This window comes from Apostichopus japonicus, chromosome 20 (assembly GCF_037975245.1).
Source record: "Apostichopus japonicus isolate 1M-3 chromosome 20, ASM3797524v1, whole genome shotgun sequence".
NCBI classification, from domain to species: domain Eukaryota; kingdom Metazoa; phylum Echinodermata; class Holothuroidea; order Aspidochirotida; family Stichopodidae; genus Apostichopus; species Apostichopus japonicus.
In genome coordinates this window covers 26639880-26663142 of record NC_092580.1, presented here as the reverse complement: position 1 = coordinate 26663142, position 23263 = coordinate 26639880, and the positions used below count along the sequence as shown (strand labels likewise).

General features: G+C 37.6%; 1 protein-coding gene and 1 pseudogene across 5 annotated transcripts; one reads left to right on the top strand and one right to left on the bottom strand.

Annotated features, from left to right (window-relative positions):
* Positions 1–328: 328 nt before the first annotated feature.
* Positions 329–14481, top strand: LOC139961538 (uncharacterized). Of its 5 annotated transcripts, none has more exons than XM_071960794.1 (4): positions 5890–6032; positions 11204–11261; positions 12058–12210; positions 12854–14481. In XM_071960794.1, exons 2-4 carry the CDS (start codon positions 11210–11212, stop codon positions 13120–13122), a joined length of 474 nt encoding a protein of 157 aa, XP_071816895.1. In that variant the 5' UTR covers positions 5890–6032; positions 11204–11209; the 3' UTR covers positions 13123–14481. The 5 variants fall into 5 exon arrangements, with proteins under 5 accessions (XP_071816896.1, XP_071816894.1, XP_071816895.1 ...); XM_071960791.1 differs by having other exon boundaries at positions 12055–12210; XM_071960792.1 differs by lacking the exon at positions 5890–6032 and adding an exon at positions 9266–9289 and having other exon boundaries at positions 12055–12210.
* LOC139961260 (uncharacterized) lies at positions 2503–5726 on the bottom strand (annotated as a pseudogene).
* Positions 14482–23263: the final 8782 nt, after the last annotated feature.

Below are 23263 nucleotides of genomic sequence, written 5' to 3'. Positions count from 1 at the left end.
ACTAAACGAATTGGATGAATAGTAATAATTGAAGTTGTTTTGTAGAAGAAATATTGACAATTAAATCAATGTAATGAGTTACGTTTACATTAACCTTCCATTGCGTAAACAATATATTTAAAGGTGTCTTAGTTTGATGAATGATAATGATAAAGTTGTGAACACCTTTTATAGTGCACTGAACACCTCATACTTGCACCTTTCCTTGTAATAAAAATAATACGCCTCGACCTCATAGTCAGTGGTTCAAATAATTACATTTCTGAGAATCAAAGCTAACGATAACTTAATTTTCTTCCTTTAATTCTGTTTTTCTTTCTATCACCAGGTGAAAAAAAATGACGAATGCATTGTTCCTTTTCGCGACCATCTTTGGTTTTGCCCTTACCGGTGAGAATCAGTTTGGTTATTATTTCCTATTGTACGTTAATAGTAGTCAATTCTTATATATAGGCCCCAAATTATAGCATGCTAAATTGCTAGAAGTTTTCAAAAAGTACTTTACTGGAGTTCCTTACTCTCCAAACGGTTTCCTGTTGGCAGATATGTATTTCCTCCGTGTTAAATCAAGGTTACTGTTACTTACTTTCGCGACATGAACCGTCTTAACTTAATAACTTCCGCGTTGGTTGTATTTCCATTTAAAGCGAATACACTTGTAATATTCTTCGTCCATTCAGTTTTACTTTCTTTTCCACTTAATTGATGTTGTCGCTGCATAATACCATATGCAAACAGTTTTGCTGTCTTTCTAGATAAATGATTCATAAATGTGCAACGCAAATTAGAGGTGTGTTAAAGTCCGTCAGTATTGAGCCCATGAGTTTATGCTAAAAACATGTTAAATGGCCACTCATGCTCCAACTTCAACACAAACATTTTGTTGGCATTCTCAAATGCAGTTTGCACACTCGCTGAGGAATTGTAACTCACTGAGAGAATGGATTGTCTAATATATAGCCCTCCTTTGACGTTTGGAAATACTTCGTGCGAACTTCGTGTGCGAAGTTATCAGAGTTCATTTTGCTTTTTGTATTTTTCATAAGTACAGTTAGGATGGTCGCACAGACTTGTCATGTTGCTTTTTGGAATCAGCGTGTCAAACTACATCTGACCACGAGGTCAAAAGGTTAAAGGTCAAATCTTGAAAAATATGCTCATTTTAGGAGATATGGGGCAAAACAAAGCAAAACAAAGAAAAGTTTGTCAATATGTTGATATATGATAGAGCTCTTTGTGCTATACATAGGAAAGCCAACTCCCGCTTCAATCAGACACCCAGTTCTCAAGTTATGAAGGGCAAAATGTTGGTTTTGATACCTTTCTAGCAATAACATTATGTGTGTACATTGTAGGCAAACAAATTGTAGGGCAGAGTGCCCATCATCAAGAGAAACAGTTTTTTATAAAAACCATCAGGTCATCCAAGGTCATTCAAGGTTGATTATGGGCAAAAAACTGTCAGCTATGCTAATTTTTGCAACAACTTCTAGTCACGAAGTTTGACATGGCTGGTATATTGGGACAAGATGTGAATGAAGTAGAGGCACAATTTCCAAAATAAACGTGATGTGATCCAAGGTCATCAAAGGTCAGTTATGGGTCAAAATGTGTTTTTTTTTTCAATAACTTGTGAAACTACCACTGACAGGGTTCGACATGGTTGATATTTTGGTACTTGTTGTGAATGGGGTAAGGAATCGTTTCCAAACACAACGATAATATGATCCAAGGTCAACAAAGGTCAATTAGGGGTCAAAAACTAGTTTTTTGCAATAACTTGAGAACCAAATGTCCATCAAGGTTGGGAGTTACGCTATTGTAATACAATAGTCGACCTGCATTTGAGTGACCTTTGACCTCAGGTTGACCTCCAGTGACATATATGAGCTTCTTTCAAGTTGATTCTTTGAGGTTTCGTGGGCAAATTTCAATTTATTAAAGATTTGGTTTGGTTCGGTAATACTTGGTGTGTGGATTCATAACATTGAGTACAAGAACCCTATTGTTTTTGATAGAGGTGTGTATAACCACGTTAATTAGACTGACCTGTGTTAACATGCCATAGTGTTATTGTAACAGCTAGTTCTGATTATACTAACTAACAAGTCCAGTGCATTGAAGTCATCGAAACCTCAATGCATTTTGCATTCTGGTTTAATAACGCAGTACTTTTTGGTTCGGAGGGAGCTTGTGTTTTGCTTCGGTTGGCATTGGTGAGAAAGCAGGGGTTTGGTAAAGGATCAGGAGGAAACTGTAACAGAGAGTCTCGGATCTTATGAAACACAAGTTAAGGCACCATGTACTTAAAAAACTCCTCTACTTCTGCAACGGCATCTTCCCACATACAGCTGTCAACAAAAATTCTCTCCAGATGAAACCCGTGAGGAGTGTAAACAAATCAATCACACCACTGTCTTGCTGTCGCCTGTAGCTGAGCCTGAACTTGAAGGTAGTATGCACGGTTCTTTTACAACTTTGGAAGACCGCTTTCATTTTCAGTTAAAAGGCACAGTTTTGTGCTCCTGGTTCCTCTGTGGTCCTGCCGCATTTTATTTACAAAATTCCTTGCCCACTGCACACACACTGCATCAACCCATCTGGTGATGCGCCCAAGAAAACTTCGTCTGGAATGATAAACAACCCACATTCTCAAACTTCGATTTTTTTTTTTTTTACCACGCTTGGTATCTTTATTGGTAACATTCTTGTGCCAATTCGAACATATTTGAATAAAATAAGGTCAAAAACCTTTTACAAGTAATGATAGGAACTTCGATTTTCTGGTGCCCCCTTTCCTTTTGCAAAGTTTGTTAATACTTACGAGCAGTTGGCTCTGTCAGCCTACCATACTTCAAGTTGGCAAATTAGAGTCAAGGGCTTCATTGCCCATTAAACGCTTGATCAAGGGAACCAGATCCTTGCGTGATGATGAGCCCTCATCTTTAAGTGTTCGATTCCTCGTCATGACAGCCCTCATGTTGGATGCTGTTACCCTCCCTGAACGTTGTTCAAACCAGTCTTTGCTCTCTGACTGTCCACGCGTAACCTGTTCAATTGCATCCGCCTCCTCTGATGCATAGTGTGGCAGAATCGTCCTAAATTCCTCTACCGTATTACAACTACAGGCAAGTTCAGGCATCGACTGTGGAGGTGCAGTTGTTGGAATATCTTCTTCAACTGCTATGATAAAATCTTCAGCTGGAGAGTACTGTGGTGCCTGACGCGTTTCCAAGAACGTGAAAACCGAAGAACTTTGGCAGCTTGGAAAAAGCGCATCAACCAAGCCCTGAACTGGAGGTTTGGTTTTGGAAGAGCGCACCGGAAAAAACAGATGCTATGATGCATTACTGGGTTTTGTCTTTTCAGCTGAAATGATAAAAGGTCCAGTGCAGATGTAATTTGTGTTCAAGTTAATGCAATAACAAAATTTGGCTTAAGGAACTGACTTTCCTCCCAAAAAGTCTGGCACTCTTAAAATGACACTGGCTGCACCACTGGTCATCTGTAATGGGAAATTTTGCTTATGGCAAGATTCAAAGTCTCATGAAAGTTTGTTGTTCCGCAACGTGTAGTTGATTTTGGGTTGAGTTTAATGTACACCAGTTGAGGCAGTCACTCAAGTCAGCCTGTAAACATTCCTTGTCTAAATGTCAAATGTCAAATAGTCAGATTTTTTTCCTTCATTTGTCAAGGGACAAAATCTAATTTGTCCTAGGTAATTCAGTTTAGAATTCATTTACTGTTTAAGTGCTACTGTATATGGATGCGTATATGCAACACAAATGGTTAATTACTTTACAATATATTAAGTCATGAAATAACAAAACAAAAAATCATTCAGATCGCTTAAATATTGATCATTAAAAAGCACTTTGAATTTCCACTTACTATTTTATATATTTTATGTTCAATACAGATTTTGAGATGTTTACCTGGTCATACATCACAAGATAAGCGTAAAAATAAATTTGATGAAAATTTTATTCATAAATGCTATTTTCAAAAACTGATTTGCTCAGATTTAAAAGCTTTTTCGATCAAAATTCACATTTCTTCATGTTCGTGGCAAAAAATTATTTGCTTCTCATACATATAGTTGAGAATGCAAACAGTGAAAGATGCATGCCCCACCTGACATACTAAACTAGTTACAAAATTCCACTGAGGAAGTTGTAGTATTATTTCGGAGTTTGGGACATTTACTTCACCTTTTTTGAAATAACTTGGTCTTGTCCATTCCAAGACAGGAATTTCTTTCCCTCAAGGACAGTGGCCACCGGCATTCATTTGTATACATTCCAAATGCACTGTTTCGATGTGCAAGGAACAGCTGCAGATTGACCCGTCATGTACTTTAAAGACAATTGCCACAGCATGGTTGCAAGTTGTACCAAGTCAATGGAAAATAGGAAAAGAAAGGAGAAAAAAATAGCAATGAATATAAGAGAAATGATTTGTAGTTCTCAAGTGCAAGTCCAGGATTTTCTCGAAGAAGTCGTGTTCCGGGAAATTTTTTGAAGAGCATAAAAAAGGATGTAGGCGTAAATCATGATAAGGACTTAATATTCACTTCTAAACATTTATGGGTACATAAGTTTCTTGATTCAAAAGGACAAATTAAAAAAAAAACAATATGCTACTGTAACCATGGTCAGAACCCCCTTGACCTTGAAGGCATGATGTGTGCCCATTGGTGACATAATGATTTATAAAATCTAAGACACATGTAGTACATAGCGCAAAAGTTATAATTGGACATGACATTGATGGAGTTAGTAAGCGAACTGGGAGGGTATATGTATCTGTGAAAGTTCTAAAATCTCTACCTCATTACCATAACTCCAAATTCCCTACAATGCTTCTTTCAAAAATAACAAAATCCATAAGGGCCTACAGCTTATGACAACGAAGTAATTGGGGATAATTAAGGAGGACACATATAGTCAATATGTGAATTAATATTGGTCTGAATGAAATATACACTCACCCTGCAAATCAGGTGCAGTATGCACTGCGAATTTCCCCTGTCTTTTTCTCAAGGACAACCCAACTTTTATGGGGTATGCTTCTAACATTCTGACATTTTTGGAGAGTTATCTCAGTGGTTAACGCCGGTGCCTTTCAATCACAAGGTCCCCGGTTCGAGTCACTCCCAGATTAATGTATGTCGTCCAGTTACAGAGTTGTTGACAATTAACAATTCATAATCATGGACGTTTAATATGAATGTAAGAGACTGACTTCGGTCAGCTTGCGGCTTTGATAAGCCAATGAGGCTTCTTCGCGAGTTCCTGCTTGCAGGAGGATCTAATATACATACACACATACATACATACATACATTGCCGAGTTTACAAGTGACTGCAGTTCCTTTTTTCAATCAGTGGCTTTCAACCCTCAAACCCGCAGAAAATCCTTCATAGCTTGAACGCTCCAATGTTCAATCTCATCTAAACTATCGCTGTAACGTACGCTAGTCGTGTAGTATTATGTGTACGTGTACATTAGTATCCATGGCAGCGCCTACTGTATATCTTCCGTGACCTCTGACATTGCCCCGCATTCGAGGCGGCGGTGAGATCGCGATAAAGGCTTATTGGATTCGCGCAACTTCGCAACTTGGAAGAGAGTAGTTTGACTACTTCCGGTTAAGCTTCTCGTGGCTTACAATTGCGCAATAACGGGTTTTTCGTGAGGAAATATCTCCGACTGTTTGGAGGATACGTAGAAACAATAAACTGAAACTACAATACACAGACTTCTAACATTGTACGTACTTGTAACATGGAAAAGAAGGCGTACGTGAACGGTATTGTAATTATCACACTCACATTCCTTTTTTGGGTATTTTTCTGTAAACTTGGCATTAACTGATTGGACGATATTATGGGCGGAGTCTAAAGAGAGTTGTTCAAATGTGCTTGCTTAGTTATTGCGCAGCTCAGTTATTCATTCCGCTAACAGACTGTAAGCAGCTATATTCAGTAAAACTTAAGACTGCAGTGCGAGGGTTTGCAAAACAATTTTCAGGTAAGACTGTAATTGATTTTAATATGTATCTATGAATACTAAGGCCCGTAAAATGTCTATTGTTTATAATTTTCCATTCTAATTTCCGTTGTTCATTTACTTTAATTTACACTTACAGAAACTCGTTTAGTTTACACACAGCAATACCAGGATATTTCCGAAAGGAAAAGGGTAAATTGAAGTAAGCAATGTAGGGATATACAGTTTGCATGGGATCATTCCCAGTTTTAAAATCGTTTGGGTGACGAAAATATTCAAACTCTAAAGGAAATTATGAACTACTCGAAAAGTAATGTTTATTAGGTCAAAATTGGCTTAGTTCGATCGAATACGGTATCCTCTGTATGCATATTTTATCCGTTTGGCAAAATTTACGAGCTCACTCTTAGTAGCTACTTTAAAGTTAAACATTGTTAGAAGGCAGTCCAAGTACAGAAGTTGTAACTTTTCGGAGGGAATGAAGAATTTTTAAACATTGGTAGAATCTGGGTGATGACTTTGACAGTTGACAGATTGTAGTTTAAATGATCTGGAACAAGTACATAATAAACGTCATCTTCTTGCGCAAACTATGCTACTTGTTGGGACTATTTGTGAGTGTGTGTACGTTCTATATAGTGTCAGAGCGACATATCTATGCAATTGAGATTCATGCCGTAGTTGTTTTTTTTGTAACATACATGCGTCATAACATAATGATTGTGGCTTGCAGGTTTTGGACAGTCTTTCAATGACTCAAAATGACCTTTGATCTATTTTTAATAAACACGGACCCAACACACAAACATGAAATGTGTACAGGGCTAACACTCTTTGGACATCACATAAGGCCTTGTAGACAATACACCATGATAGCATATTGCAACCTATAAATCACCAATATATTTACCTATATGATGATTCAGTTTCTCTCTTACCATATCAATTAAGTTGAAATTTCAAAAGGTCAACAACAAATAGGAAATCCATAATCCCATAATTTGGTTATCAGAGTTATATGACCACAATGATTTGACCAAACAGACTCAGAACGCAACCTGGATAACAGACAGTAAAACGGTATTTGAAATAAACAGTGACTAGTCAAGCTAATGAAATCCAATTGTTATGAGATGTGATTGTATTAAAAAGCGTCAATGCATAGTCGCTATGTAGTCCAATCAAATTGATTATATGTTCTAGACACGGTATTTGCAAAGAATTCGCACCAGTTCCAACATGGTTCAGAAGAACCATTACAGAAGTCCTGAATCCAGCGACCCCCCCCCCCCCCCTGTTTACACTCTTTGATGCCAGTAGTCTAATATTTTGCTGCTCTCGTTTCGTTATTAGAAACTTAGAATACATGCGGTGTCATTTATGCATCGATTAATGTTTAAAATTTGTTTTTATGCATTGCAAGGCTTTGGTAATCCTTTTCGAGCTTAAAACATGATGCATATTACACTGCTTATTTCTTAACGAAGGGGATCAAGCAAGTGTAACGTTGACCAGTGTCCCCGAAGTCCAGCTGCTTGAACTAATAAAAATCTTCAACACATATCAAGACAAAAATCGGAGAAGAGATTGATGACTGGTTGATCGCTTATTTATTGATTTATTACGTTGATCTTTGATTCACTGGCACATGAATTTACCACAGATTATGGCATTGACAGACTTTACAGATAAGCAGTTAATAGACATGGTACAGGAACTGTCTGTACACTTAAGCAGTAACACAGTTACGCACTTAGGAAGTTACGCAGTTAGGTAGTTACACAGTTACGCAACTACGCACTTACGCATTTACGCACTTACGCAGTTACGCACTTACGCTGTTGCGCACTTACGCAGTTACGCACTTACGTAGTTACGCACTTACGCACTTACGCAGTTACGCACTTACGTAGTTACGCACTTACGCAGTTACGCACTTACGCAGTTACACTAACTCGTGGAGACATACAAGATATTTTATTGGGACTTACTCAACAACAGGCTTAAAGACTTAGCCAGTCTATATTACTAAATAAAATATCTCTTTTCGAGATCACAACCGAACCAGTACGTGGGTAAATGTATTACAGATGAAGGATAATACTAGCGTTTGTTGACACTAGTCGTTCTCACTACTTGCTTTGCTTAAGAAAACACAAAAGATATATATAAAACAAACGCCCACATGAAACACACGGTATAGCGTTTGTGAGCCTCCTAGTGAAGTCGAAATTACAATTATCGAACCCCCTATAGAATGTGACAACAAATATGACGTCCTAAAAATACACCCTAGTTTCTTGCTACTTCAATGCACTTAGCGCAACGATAATTTTCTTACAATTCCCTAGGTGTACGAAAAATAACCCCCGTCACCCCAAAGATACCCGATTTAATCTTTCCTAAGACAAACAATTAAACCTAGAAGTCATGCCAAGCACATAATCGTGTGATAGAACAAAAATATACCAGGGAAGTGGTAGCAACTTACAGAAAATAGGCGTTCTCTCGGTTCTCTCTCCGTCAGAGGCCAATCTTGGAATACCTCGTGAGCGTGGTGAACTCAAACTAATAAAACAATCTGCGCTACCACTAACATGGGACACCTCTCAATTCGGGTGCTGATTCAGCAAGGTTTATAAACAAACAGGGGTACGATTTTCATTGGCTGTCCCCACCTGCAACTAGCAAAAGCTCTACACATGTTTTGAGAGAGAGAGGCCATCGACGGGTAGAACCGAGGGAACGCTCAATCCTAAAACGAATATTACAATAACAAATGACTTAAAGGGATACATTTCCGTTACACAAGAATGTAACAAATTCCAAATCAGTATATAGCAGCTTCATGAATATCCATTGATTTATACCATGGAGCTTTTATAGATCCATGGTTATACGCACCCAATTGTCCACACCCTCGCTTGGAATATCATAGGAAATGTTCTCCCTTTTATATATATATATATATATACCAATGAAGTGTACTGCAATGACTCGTGTAGTGAGAACTGTACATGCGATAACGTCCACATGCTCTCAAGTACTACCCTGTTTAACCTAGCCATTTCACGGATTTCGAGAACGCAAGCATGTACCTTTTCTCACACAAAACAATGGTTCCACAGACAGTGCACGTAGCGTTTGTAAATAGCATCTGTCATAGAATGTATGACGTATTTTTGTTGTAATATAGAACACCCTTACTTGAAATGGTCATTACATTACAAGGGATCTCATGTGCAGTTATATACCGTTGACGCCCATGCATATAACGAGTAAGTACGTAATGTATATATATAAGCTATGAATAGAATATAATTGTAATCGAAACAAATTAGTAGATGGGAATATAAATGTTATATATATATATATATATATATATATATATATTTATATATATATATAAATGAAAATCGTAATGAGTTGGAAAATCAAGAACAGTGAAAAAACTTTCAGCCTCCACCGGGATTCGAACCACGGGCCTCCCGCTCTGTACGCGGACACCCTAACCACTAGGCTATGGACGCTGATTGTATGTCCAGAGGTTCGAAACCGGTAAGGAAGATCGTAATTCCACTGTAGGCGTTTGTCACCTATATCGAACAATACTAGTTCTGTTTTTGGTGACATATTTTGCCCTACTCTAGAGATCAAACATGATGCTATCCAACTCGAAAATCATTTGTTATTCCTAAAGCCGGATCTCGAAAGAGATACTTTGATATATATATATATATATATATATATATATATATATATATATATATATATATATATATATATATATATATATATATATATATATATATATATATATATATATATAAGCTATGAATAGAATATAATTGTAATCGAAACAAATGAGTAGATGGGAATATAAATGTTTTATCGTTTGCGTTCCTTATACATTCGCTAATGACTGACAATTAAAAAGATAGATTCGGCGAGATAATGGAATTAGCATATTATTATCAATGAATAGTGTTTCATAGAATGCATATTTCCTCATGAAAAGAGTTCCGGACGTTTTGATAACTAACGTATGTGCGCTCTGGAAGAAATTTATTTATAATACTATTTTTAGGTCAACACTCAGCAAGATAAACATATCATTTTTCGAAGTTTATCTGACAACTTGCTATTTGTAACTGTACATTTTTTTTAAATTGCATTGATTGATTCTGTAGTTTAACAGAACTGACAAGAGAAAAGAAGAAGTAAAATCTTAATCAAATACAACCAATCGCTCAGAGAATTGTATACAGATTATAATAAAGGCATCCATTTTTGAGTCGACGTTAAAGAAATTTACAAGATGATCTCGTCTCAATAATCCCATAAAATGGTCAAATGATTTATGTCACAATTTTCGAAGAAAGTATTAAGTTTACCAATCCACTAAACGAATTGGATGAATAGTAATAAATGAAGTTGTTTAGTCGACGAAATATTGCCATTAAATCAACATAATGAGGTACGTGCGCAGTAACCTTCCATCGCGTAAACAATATATTGAAAGGTGTCTTAGTTTGATGAATTACAAATCTTAATTTGATTAATACTGGGTATGTGTCGTAAAGTCGTTGATATTGTAGAAATGTAAAATCTACACAACAGAAAGAACAAGACTGTTAGAAAGCCAACTTAACAACATATGAATTGGCTGTGCAGTCCAGTTAATATTATTCCAATAAGATTTTGGTATATACAATTTACAATAGGTACGAGGTGCGCAAAATTGTTCTCAAACACAATTCATAGCGTAATTTGATACTTAAGAAGAACATTTTGAAAATTGTGTCTGTTTGTTTGTTCGTTTGTTCGGCTGTCTGTTTCTTTGTTTGTTCGTTCGTTTTTCTGTTTCTTTGTTTGTATGTTTGTTTGTTCGTCTGTTTGTTCGTTCGTCTGTTTCTTTTTTGTCTATTTCTTTCTTTCTTTGTTTGTTCGTCTGTTAATTGTTTGTCTGTTTCTTTCTTTCTTTCTGTCGCTGTTTGATACCCAAAATAATGATGAACTTGTGAACACCTTTTATAGTGCAATGAACACCTCATACTTGCACGTTTGCCTGTGATAAAAATAATTCGCCACGACATCACAGTCAGTGGTTCAAATAATTACATTTCTGAGAATCAAAGCTAACGATAACTTAATTTTTCTTCCTTTAATTCTGTCTTTCTTTCTATCGCCAGGTGAAAATGACGAATGCACTGTTCCTTTTTGCGACCATTTTTGGTTTTGCCCTTACCGGTGAGTATCAGTTTAGTTTTCATTTCCTACTGTACGTTAATGGTAGTCAATTCTTATATATAGGCCCCAAATTATAGCATGCTAAATTTCTAGAAGTTTTCAAGAAATACTTAACTGGATTTCCTTACTCTCCAAACGGTTTCCTGTTGGCAGATATGTATTTCCTCCGTGTTAAATCAAGGTTACCATTACTTACTTTCGCGACATGAACCGTCTTACCTTTGTAACTTCCGTGTTGGTTTTATTTCCACTTAAAGCGGATACACTTGGAATATTCTTCGTCCATTCAGTTTTGCTTTCTTTTCCACTGATTTGATGCTGTCGCTTCATGATACCATGAGCAAACAGTTTTGCTGTCTTTAAAGATAAATGATTTATAAATGTACAAAGCAAATTAGAGGTGTGTTAATTTCCGTCATTATTATATATATATATATATATATATATATATATATATATATATATATATATATATATATATATATATATATATATATATATATAGTATATATATATATATATATATATATATATATATATATATATATATATATATAAATATATATATATATATATATATATATATATATATACTATAAACCTTGGCTTTGCAGGAATTACAAAACATATGAGCTCTCTTTTTTTTTTTTACTTGTTTCATTCACTAAATAATAGTAACATATCCTTTGCTTTCTTGTTTCACCCCCTAAACAATAGTAACTTATCCATTTTCTTCTTGTTTCACTCACTAAACCATAGTAACATATCTTTTGTTCTCTTGTCTCATCTTCAGTAGATGGATCGCGATGCTTTCAAAGTTACTCATTAGTATGCGGTAGTCATGATTCCACCTATGACGCTGTTTGCGACGTCTTTGCTGAAACTAGCCAACCACAGACAGAAGTATCGTGCCCAGGCAAATGTGGTTTGATTACCGCCTCCTACAGTTGTTAGTATACATTTGATTTCCCTTTAGCATTAATCATAAACCATGCATCCCGTAATTAGCTCCAGAAATAAGCTCTTCATTTAAAGCTGGAGCTCACAAATGTTAGACTACAGTGGAAAAGACTTTCTTTTCTTCGTAAGTCTTAATGAAAGCGATGACCATCTTCGATATCCAGCTGTGCACCAACGCGGAGACTGTAGAGGAGGAGAGGGGTTAGTGCGGTCTAGCTCTTAAATACTAATTATTTTTAGTTTATTAATGGTTGACGCATTTGTTAGATCACTTCTCATTTACAGGCGACGAAAGAAGCAAGAGAAATTCGTACCTGCGATATAAGATCCGATCTTATACAGTTCCTGTTTCAACTAAAGGCAAATCATATTCCCACTGTTAGTCTAATAGAACCACTTAAGCCCGACTTTTTAAGTGCTCCCAACCCAACCCACCACACCACACCAACCCCCTCCCCTCACGTCTGTGTTCTTATTTTTTGGGTCAAGTACCCACCAAACGGAAACGTATACCCTCCCCCTCCCCCAGGTGAATAATGTATGTCATGGCAATACAAGTTACCATATAGCTAGAAAGAAAATACATTGCGCTTTGCCGATTTTTAATATTAACAATTGCATTCATCTTTCAGATCAAGGCTTTTTTGACGTTGACTTCGCCTTGGGAACTTGCTCTGAAGGAGCTGACGGGTGCCTGGACGAAGCACAACTGGCCGCCCAAGAACCAGAACTAGAGCAGCAAATTAAAGCTTTAGAAGCCGGTGGTCTTACCGTTAACGACGTTAATGCGTGTACCTGCAGTGGGGATCTCTGTAACAGCGCTTTGAACATCGCTACAAATCCAGTCGTAGTCTTTTTCTCGATGATGGTCGTTATCCTCCAAGCTTTCTTTCTTAATTAGATTTTTAACTAGTACACATGTCTTCGATATGACTGGCGTACATACTGCGTATCAGTAGTTCAACATGTGGTCGTGAACAGAGGCGGTGGGATAAGCTTCAGACTGGGGTGTGAGGGAGGGTGGGGGTTACAAACGTCTCAGAGCAATATCTGCAAAGTTCATTTCAAAACGTTCCGACATAATAGACCACTTGTGCTGTGCAGTCTTTACCATAGATTCCACAATTTCACTAGCATTTGTTTCTTACCAAAAAAGGACACTGTTTAATAACAATGTCTTTGTAATTTATGAACATATAACAAATACACCGCAAAGAAATGTGCAATTTTTCATTGATGAAAAGGAGCTGCTCTATTCAGGTACTTCATTTTAGGTCCCCCTGCTCTGCACTGCCCCCTGCTCTAGCCCTCCCCAACCCCCGGTTCCATCGCCTCTGTTCATGATAACCATTTTACATTCGTACATTAACGGTCTTTCTATATAGTCTTCTGTCAACTCTTCGACTTTCATACCTAATCCTAGTTAACATATAATCATATATTGATTTATGATGCTACTCCGCAGTGTAACACCTCGACAAAGGTTCAGTAGTATAGACAACCCATTGTATGGACATCATTAGGTTTAGATATAATCTCAATCTTCGATGGGAAAGTTTTGTATATTGACTTACTAAAGATATAGTACTTTCTAAAGTAACACAATGTTCTCGTTTTATATTTTAAAGTAAACTTTTCTTGCCTAAGAAAACAAACATTTCATTTCATGCCCATCAGATAATTGTCCCTGAATGTGCTACGGAACTATATAGTAATGACCTATACTCATAACTTTTAACTTCAAAAATAAAGCATTAATTTACGAGAGCACCAATCTAACGAAATTGACAGGTCTACTAAATATATATCTTGCTCATCCGTTTTAGACAACTGGAAGGTACCACAAACTGGAAACACTGTGAATAACGATGCAACGGGGGGGGGGGGGGGGGTCGTCGGCGTGGAGAGTACAAATTTTAAATGTATTGCAAATGTTATCACTGAATATTAGCAGCAATAGCAGAGCTGACATCGGATTATGATTATTATGAGTAACTAGTAAAACATCAGCTTAGAAAGACTGCTGGTGGAGGGTGATGACTGAGAAAGTGTGTTTATCTTGTTTTCGAAAGAGAGGCGTTTATTAATGTAAGCCCTCAGAGAGCTTAAACGTAATATACTGTATGATTAATCTGTTGTCCCCCCCCCTCCCCATTTGAAAGAATCCTAGCTGTACTTGTCGGCAAAGAAAAAAATACCCTTTAAACTAGTCAACCTTGTACTCCATGGTAGCAATAAAACATACCTTTTCGAGATTGAATTTGTTGTTGTTAGTATTTTCTATTTTGATTTCTTGCCAAAGCCAAAGAGAAACTAATCGTCATACTTTGTTATGTAAACCCTGTCTTCGTGACATCGCAATTTCAACTGCTATTGGTGGAGGCAAATGGTCATTTGATGTCACCAGTTGATAGTAAACCCTTGTAAGAAAACTTACTCACCAAGTACAATCTCATTCTCAATAGTGAGTACCACGACATGGGTACTAGCTTGTTAGAACTATCTTCTTTTTGGGGGGGGGGTGAGGGGGAAGGTCACGTGAGGTGAGTGCAGTGTTGAAATGTGCCCGGGGTATTGAGGCTACTTTCTAAAAGGTCATTTGACGTCCAACGTAGAATAATTAAAAACCTTGTAAAGCAGCTAACTCAACTGTACAGTTCATCTATCAATTTGAAGTAAAGAAAATACCAAAATTTGCGAATTCTTTTATTGTTTGTTCTCATGATGATCACATTGCTCAGAGTTTGCACCTATGGAAAACAGTTCTGGAGTAATCCATAGAAACACAGGGTGAAAAGGCCTGTTTAAATCGCTATTTGAATCGGCGTACTGAGGCTCCGCACAACTGGTTCATGCATGCCAAGCTATCTCTTTGGATTTCGGTGGCCTTAGGAACAGTTCAGTAGAGATCACTTTCTCTGTCATATAATTAGCCATTTTGTGGGGAAGTGGTGTGTGATATTTCCAAACGAATGTCCAACGCATTGAATAACCATGTAGTTTATATTTATCAGTTTTTAAAATGGCGGATCGGTGTATGGCAGAATTGATATGTTATAGCTGAATCGATAACACACGACAGTGTATCTGTCAGCGTGACTAACTATCACATATATATTTATTCTGTATATAGAACAACTATTTGCGCAATATTCATCAATGACTGAATTATTGTGCTGGTGTCCACAACAGTGAGCGTAGAAATTAGTTCTACAATGATCTTAGAGGCACACTGACAAATGTAAGGTAGCATGTTCTAAGTATTTCCTAATGGACTGACACAGTCAATCGTCACACTGTGTGGTCTCCATCGTAACTATGTCTACTCATCACTATTATATATACTGAAACGTTGGTTACTCAAGGTACCTTCGTTATTCTGTACAAAGCCCTTCACCACCCCACCCATGGCGTTAAACGAATATCCTAAGCTAAGGTGTCAAGAAATACTTCCATTTGACCCACATTTCGCACCACATGCATTTCAATCCTTTAGTCGTCTTCAATAGTGTTGTGCCGATACCGGTTCTGACCAATATCCGGTATGATTGATACCTTATCAAGCATTCTAAATTGATCCCATTCCAGGGGCAAATCAATAATCAGTGTTTTAACAGAAAATAATAGCTGTTTGTATGACCAATATGTGTAATGGATATCCAACACAACTATATCATTTCCTTAAAAGTCATGTAGGCTTTGCAAATAGAGTGTCATATTTGTCTTCTCCACACAGGCCTATACACAGGCCTGAACACATACTAATTATCTGCACGCACAACTCCTCTCTGGCCCGGCGTTTTCCCTGGTTGTCCAGTCAATGTATGTTTTAACCTCAAAGTAATAGCAGGTAGATTACATCACCCTCCCTAACATAAAGAAAACAGACAAACATCTATGTGCAGAAATAGTGAAAGTTTGGCTAAAATTACCAAATACATTTAACGGCTCAGTTAAACCCGCGGTTGAAGCTAATCCGTATAAGTAACCGTGTAAGTACTATCAGCCAATTGCGTCTCAAGTCAACTATTATCCCATTATTTTGTTTTCTATCATCGCTACGAAGCCCATATACTCCTCCCCTCGATGCACATACGCTACCCAACGAGATAATCTGCTACCATGCTTGCTTTATCATGTGTATGCAGGGAGTTGTTATGGCTCCCTGGTGTATGTTTATAAATCGGGATTTGGAATATTTTAATGAGCTAAATCGATGATATGTCGATTTAAATAGGTATATGTCAATTTGAGTTGCAAGAAACTGGTATCAGTCCACGGAAATTGACTTCTACCGATTTAATTCGACATATCATCGATTTAAACTGGTAGATGTCGATTTAAATTGACATATCATCAATTTATTTTACATATCATCGATTTAAATTGGTATATGTCGATATAAATTGGTAGATGTCGATTTAAACTGGTATAAGTCGATTTAAACTGGTATATGCCGATTTAAATGGACACATCATCGATTTATTTTACTGATCATCGATTTAAATTGGTATATGTCGCTTTTAATCGATTAAATGTCGAATGAAACTGGTATATGTCGATTTAAATCGATGATATGTAGAATTAAACTGGTAAGCTGCTGGAAACTGGTATAAGTCGAAGGAAATTGGTATATGTCGATATAAATCGGTAAAAGTCGATCTTCCACGATTTGAGACTGATGGCCCGCCATACATATCATCGATTCTAATCAACATATACCAGTGTAATTCGACATATCATCGATTTAAACTGTCATATATCAATTTATTCTACTTATCATCGATTTAAATTGGTATATGTCAATTTAAATCGATGATATGTAGAATAAAACTGGTATCTGTCGATTTAAATCGGTAGAAGTCAATTTCAGCTGCTGGAAACTGGTATAAATCGAAGGAAACTGGTTTATGTCGATTTAAATCTGATTTGAGACTGATGACCCGCCATAAATGAGAGGTAAAAGGAGAGAGAATGAGAGATGATGAATGGTAGAGAAAGGTGGGTGGAGAGAGGGAGAGGTGGAGAGAGAGAGAAAGGGAGAGAAAAGAAAAAGGGACCATTAGCGGAGAGAATTTGGAGGAGAGATCTCACCAAAAGTTTCAAAAGTCTGGAAATCCCCAGAGCAAGTGAGATGCGTGGAGAGCAAGTCAGTAACTATGTCTGCTGCATACCGTGTACAATGTCGGAGACGCTATAACATACTATCTATCGGATTTGACAACAAGTTATATCTGAAACAGTTCAAAGCCCACTCTGCCTTCAGAAACTAATATATTTTTATCTAACATGGACTATGTTGCAGTCAACATGTTTTTCTTCAGAATATTATATAAGAAATCAAGTAATTGTTGTTTTTTATCTGTAAAACTAAAGCAGAATAAGCCAATCAGGTCAAAGTAAAGCAAGATTAGAGAAAGACTAAATGATGCAAATCTTTCTTCCGGCAAAAGAAATCACAAATGATTTCTTGTTGGTAAGCATCATGTTTGATCTCTAGAGGTAAGGCAAAATATGGTACCAACACAAATCTAGCATTGTTCGATACAAGTGACAAATGCCTACAGTAGAGTTACGCGCATTCTTACCGGTTTCGAACCTGAAATAATAGGTCTGCAAGGAGGGAGTAGCTTGAGTGCCCTGGCAAATTTCTGAACTGCGGATTTTCTCAGGGTCAGAAGTGGTCACTCCGGGTAGTGCCTGTTGAGCGTCTGCTATTAATTTAGGAAGTTTGTGGACTTTAGGTAAAGTGTAAAACGTACCCAACGATGAGTGCTTAGGTGTGAGGAATTGGTACAGTTACTGGGCATCTTTCAGGATACATAGACTTCATACTCAACCCTTTATTAAACCATATTCTCTCGTATATACAGGACATTAAACATGTTTTGAGAATCCTGAATACTATCAAGGCGTTACCGATTAATTTCATACTTGTTACTATGGACGTATCCTATTTGTACACTAATATCCCTCATGGTGAGGGAATTATCGCTTGCCAAAATTTTGGTAGTGAGTATGCCACCAACCCCACTTTAGCTGACGATCTTGGTCCTATTTTACGCCTATTTTACGTTTCATATTAAGTAATAATTATTTCTCTTTTAATGGGAAATATTATCTCCAAATCAATGTTACCGATATGGGCACTAAAATGGCACCACGTTACGCCAACATATTTATGCACGATTTGGAACAGGAAATGCTATCCACTTCTCCTCTTAAGCCATCACATTATTATAGGTACATTGACAATATATTTTTGGTCTGGCTGCATGGTAAAGAATCTCTTAAGTCTGTTTTTGATCATATTAATTCTTTTCATGACAGCATTAAATTTTCTGTCGAAGTTTGTAAACACCAAATATCATTTCTAGATTTTGCCAAGTTAGATGGCAATTCCTTAACCACTTCGGTCTATCATACGCCCACTGATATTCATATGTATTAAGACGTTAATAGTTTTGCACCCGCATAATCTCAAGAGTTCTATTGTTTACAGCCAATGCCTCAGACCTAAACGCATTTGCTCCCACCCACGTGATTTTGAACACCAGGTATCCATCTTAGCTGGTTATTTCTTCAATGTCGGATACCTCCTTCACTTAATTAGACAGGGTATTTCCAGGGTCGACAAGTTGAGCCGTGAGGACACGCATTCAGTTTGCTACCAATTACAATCCAGGTAGACCGCTTCAAATACCTTGGCTTAATGGTAAGGATTGATGGAGACTCTACACCAGAGATTTGTACTAGGTTAGCAAATGCAAGGGATGCCGCCAGCCAACTAATTGAATTGTGGAAAGCAAAAGAGATCAGCCTGAAACTGAAGGAACAGCTGGTGAAATCTCTCGTGTGGAGTGTAGCCCTCTATGGTGCAGAAAGTTGGGCATTTAAACAGAATGACATGAAGAAAATAGAATCACTTGAGTTGTGGGTTTGGCGTAGAATGCTTCAGGTCAGAATTCCTCGATGCCAGATATGCCTCCCTATTACCCCAGTGTGTGTGTGTGTGTAAAAGTAATAAATACCGTGCCACTTCATCTTCTGCCCCCCCCCCTTGGAGCCTCAACTGGGAGCCGAAGGCCCCCGTTTTCCGGTGGCTCCCGTTTCTGCGGGAGCCTTCGCCACATTGTACTTAATCTTGATAGGAATGAGTTACAGAACTACAGGCCAGCCCGAGTATCCAACATCAGTTTTATTGGCAGAGTGATCGAGAAGGCTGTGATTTCCCAGTTCAATGAGCATATGGAGAGGAACGGTCTTAATGAAGTCTTTCAGTCTGCGTATAAGACCAAGCACAGCACTGAAACGGCTCTGCGCAGGCTGTTCAAAGAAGGTAGCATACGCCCATTAAAAGCCCATTGACTTACACACTAAATCACAAAAGTAATGTGGTCTTTAAGTCTAGATAGAAGTTGTCACTAGCTAAACGCTACCCATCACCGGATAGCTGACAAATTGGCCTTTCATGGCATCATCATTGTTTTTGGTATCATGACCATGTAGATATTTTGCTATCCGAGCCGGAAGTTTTCGTCACTTGTAAACCTGGGAGGCCTAAAGGGGTCTAAAATTGCCTCAATTTACCCAATTATGGATAAAGACTATAATAGGAGTATGCCACCCTAAAGACGATATCACCCGTGCACTGGACAAGTATCACGCCGCCTTCTTGGGCATACTGGGTTTGTCTGCTGCCTTTGATATCATTGACCATGTGATACTCTTCCACCAGTTTGAACATGACTTTGGTATCAAAGTCACAGCACTCCAGTGGTTCAAACCCTATATGACTGGTCCCAATTTCAGAGTTTGTATCAGTGGAGAGATGTCGGATCGATTTACCCTTGAACATGGTCTTCCCAAAGGATCCATTATTGGTCTACGGGGTTTTACAAAGTATGCTCAGCATGTAGCTACAATCATTCGTCGACATGGCTACATGTTTTACATATATGCAGATGACATACAAGTGCACGATACCTTTGATCCAAAGATACCTGGTGAAGCTGCGAGTATCATCTTCAAGTTGTCATGTTGTGCTGCAGAGATTCGGAATTGGATAACTCAAAATAAAGTCAAACTCAATGAATATGTTTATTGCCTTACCACCCCACATAATGCCTGGTCTTTCTGGAACCACAATATGCATTGGAACCACTGAAATATCACCATCTTCAACAATCAGGAATTTGGGTATTGTTTTCTACTCTGCAATGGCCATGTCGGCACATGTTACATCTTTAAGCAAGTTATTGAACATCTTTTTGTGGAACATATCAAGAATCCGGAGCTTAATAAATCAAGATACCTGCATTACCATCATGCGTGCCTTGTTCTTGCAAATTTGACTATGAAAACTCCCTCATTCTTGGATGCAAGAGGACTGACATCTTGCGATGGCAACGACTGCAGAAAAAAAGCCGCTCGGATAATCTTTCAAGTGCCCAAATTCATTCTGCATCCGAACTGTTGACTACTCTCAAGTGGCTTCCAATAGACAGCGGATTGTTTTCAAGACACTTTTGTACATCTGCAGTCCCTAAATGGTCTTGCACCCACTTACCCCTCCGAATACATCTCCATATGCACACCATCAAGGGAGGGACTCCGATCATCGATGGATGTTCTTCGTCTTGATGTTCCCAGGAGAATCAGAAAGTATGGTGCCGGATCATTCAGCATGCAAGTACCAAAACTCTGGAACAATATCCCTCAAACTATCCGGTCATCTCCCACTGTTACTCATATTTTCTAGGGTCATTTTGATGTTTGCATTCCACTTAAGTGGAATTGTATTTCACTTAAGTGGAAATGCATTTCACTTAAGTGGAATTGTATTCCACTTAAGTGAAATAGATGGGCTATTTAGCTTAAGTAGAATTGTATTCCACTTAAGTGGAAATGCATTTCCACTTAAGTGAAATAGAAATGTCCATTTCCACTTAAGTGAAATTGAATTCCACTTAAGTGGAATTGTATTCCACTTAAGTGGAATACAATTTCACTTAATTGGAATGCATTCCACTTAAGTGAAATGCATTCGACTTAAGTCGAATTCCGAGGTAAATGTTAAAACGGCTTGCCATACGTGCGACAACTAAAAACGTGAGACAAATTGCCGATATTCTAAAAGATGAGAGCTATCCAAGTGGTTTCACACAAAAAATAAAACAGAGAAAGATCTTACGGAAAAAAGGTAAGTTTTTCAGACTGGCTGAAAATGGAACTCTTGCATACCGAAATTGAAGGAAGGTTTTGCTATCTAGGGCTTCTCAAATCGAGGCAGCTCATAGCACTACTGGCACCTAAGGTAATGTCTGTAACTTACAGTATAGGATACACACTATGCCTATGGTTGTTGAATGGCGAACGGCCATTCCACAGTTAAAATATAACCAGGCCTCTATAGGCCTGATTGGTGCACAATTCATGATATTCTTTTACCACGTTTGGTTAGTTTTAAAAACTCATTCCCAAAAGTCAAGCAATTGCTTATGCAACATTATAATCAGTTCTATGCTTGAGCAAAGTTGTTATTGTATGAATTTTGGGGGAAATATCATAAATTTCCACATTTTATCGCTCTGCCTTTCATAGAAGTTAACAATCATAACCAAATCATGCTAAAGCTTACAGAGATAGTCTGGTCTGCATGCATGCGACAATATAACATGCAACTAATGGACTATGGCGTAGCCTATTTCTAGAGGAAAGTGGCACTAATAATGTACGTAACATATTCATGTCATTAATTTGGTTGGTAAGATATTGAAGGCCAGATAGTATTTTTTAGGTGTGCCATATTCACTACATGCCAAACCTCACTGTAGAAGAAAACTGCATAAACATCTATACCCCAATAGTGGCCATGCAATATGTACAATAATAGAAATATTCCATTTCAAACACTGATATAGAGATGTAATTCAAATTTAGTGGCACTTTAGCTAGAATTACCAATCCTGAAGCCCATATAATTGTGGGGGTTTTTTTGGAGGGGGAGGGGGGGGGGGACAAAAAAAAACATGATATCTCCTTGATCATGAATTTTCTTATCTCTTTGAAGGTGCTCATCTTGACATAGATAAACCAGACAACAGAATTTGTCGAGATTCTGTTGGAAAACTATCAACGTTGATGTAACAAGGTATGGTCAAAAGGATGTCAAAGCGTCATTGTCCTGTAGACCTACGAACAAGTCACCAAAGCATTCCTGTAACTGGATTATGGAAACGGGTTAATTCTCAAACTGTTCTAATTGTACAGGTTGTCCGCAGCATGCAGTGAAGATTAACTTTAGATAAAGTCACTCTGTCTGGACAAATTGAAAATTTACCAGTTTATAGGTAGCCTGTATAGGCCCTAAATTTTGGTCACTTTAATTGTAAGAAGTTTTCCAAAGTACTTTCCTGGGGGTAATAACCCTTTAAATTGTGCCAGACATTCTAAATGATGACACTAGCTGATTGAATGTCCCAGTGAGGTAAATTTCCTCCAGGGTAGTAATAAACATACTTTAAGAAGTTTGACCAAATTGAAAATCTGGCATATTTAGGGCCAATACAGCATACCTTTAAGCCACTGCAGAGCAACTGCATAACTGCAGAGCAACCATCAATATAGGCATATAATTGTAAGTTGGAAAAAGTGGACGTACCACTTTTCTGGTTTAGTGGTTTAAGCGATTGTAAATATAAGGTATAGTATGGATTGAGTTACATTTTCATGTATGCAAGGTAAAAATAATTGGCCTAAATCCACCAATACCCTGTTTCTATCAGATAGTCCACTATTTTTTTTTTTATCTAGATCTGTGTACAAAATGAAGCAATGAAATAGAACAACAGTCAAAGCAAAGCCTGCAACTTGTACATGTTTTATAAATTAACACGTAACTGCTGTCTTCTTTCTTAACAGGTTGGTGTTGATCTTAATGGTCCACTGCCAGTGATAGCTGCCAGCGACTGTACATAATAACACTGTCTGACTTCTATTTAAAGTGGCCTGAGACTATTAGAGGCAGTGCCTGACAAGAC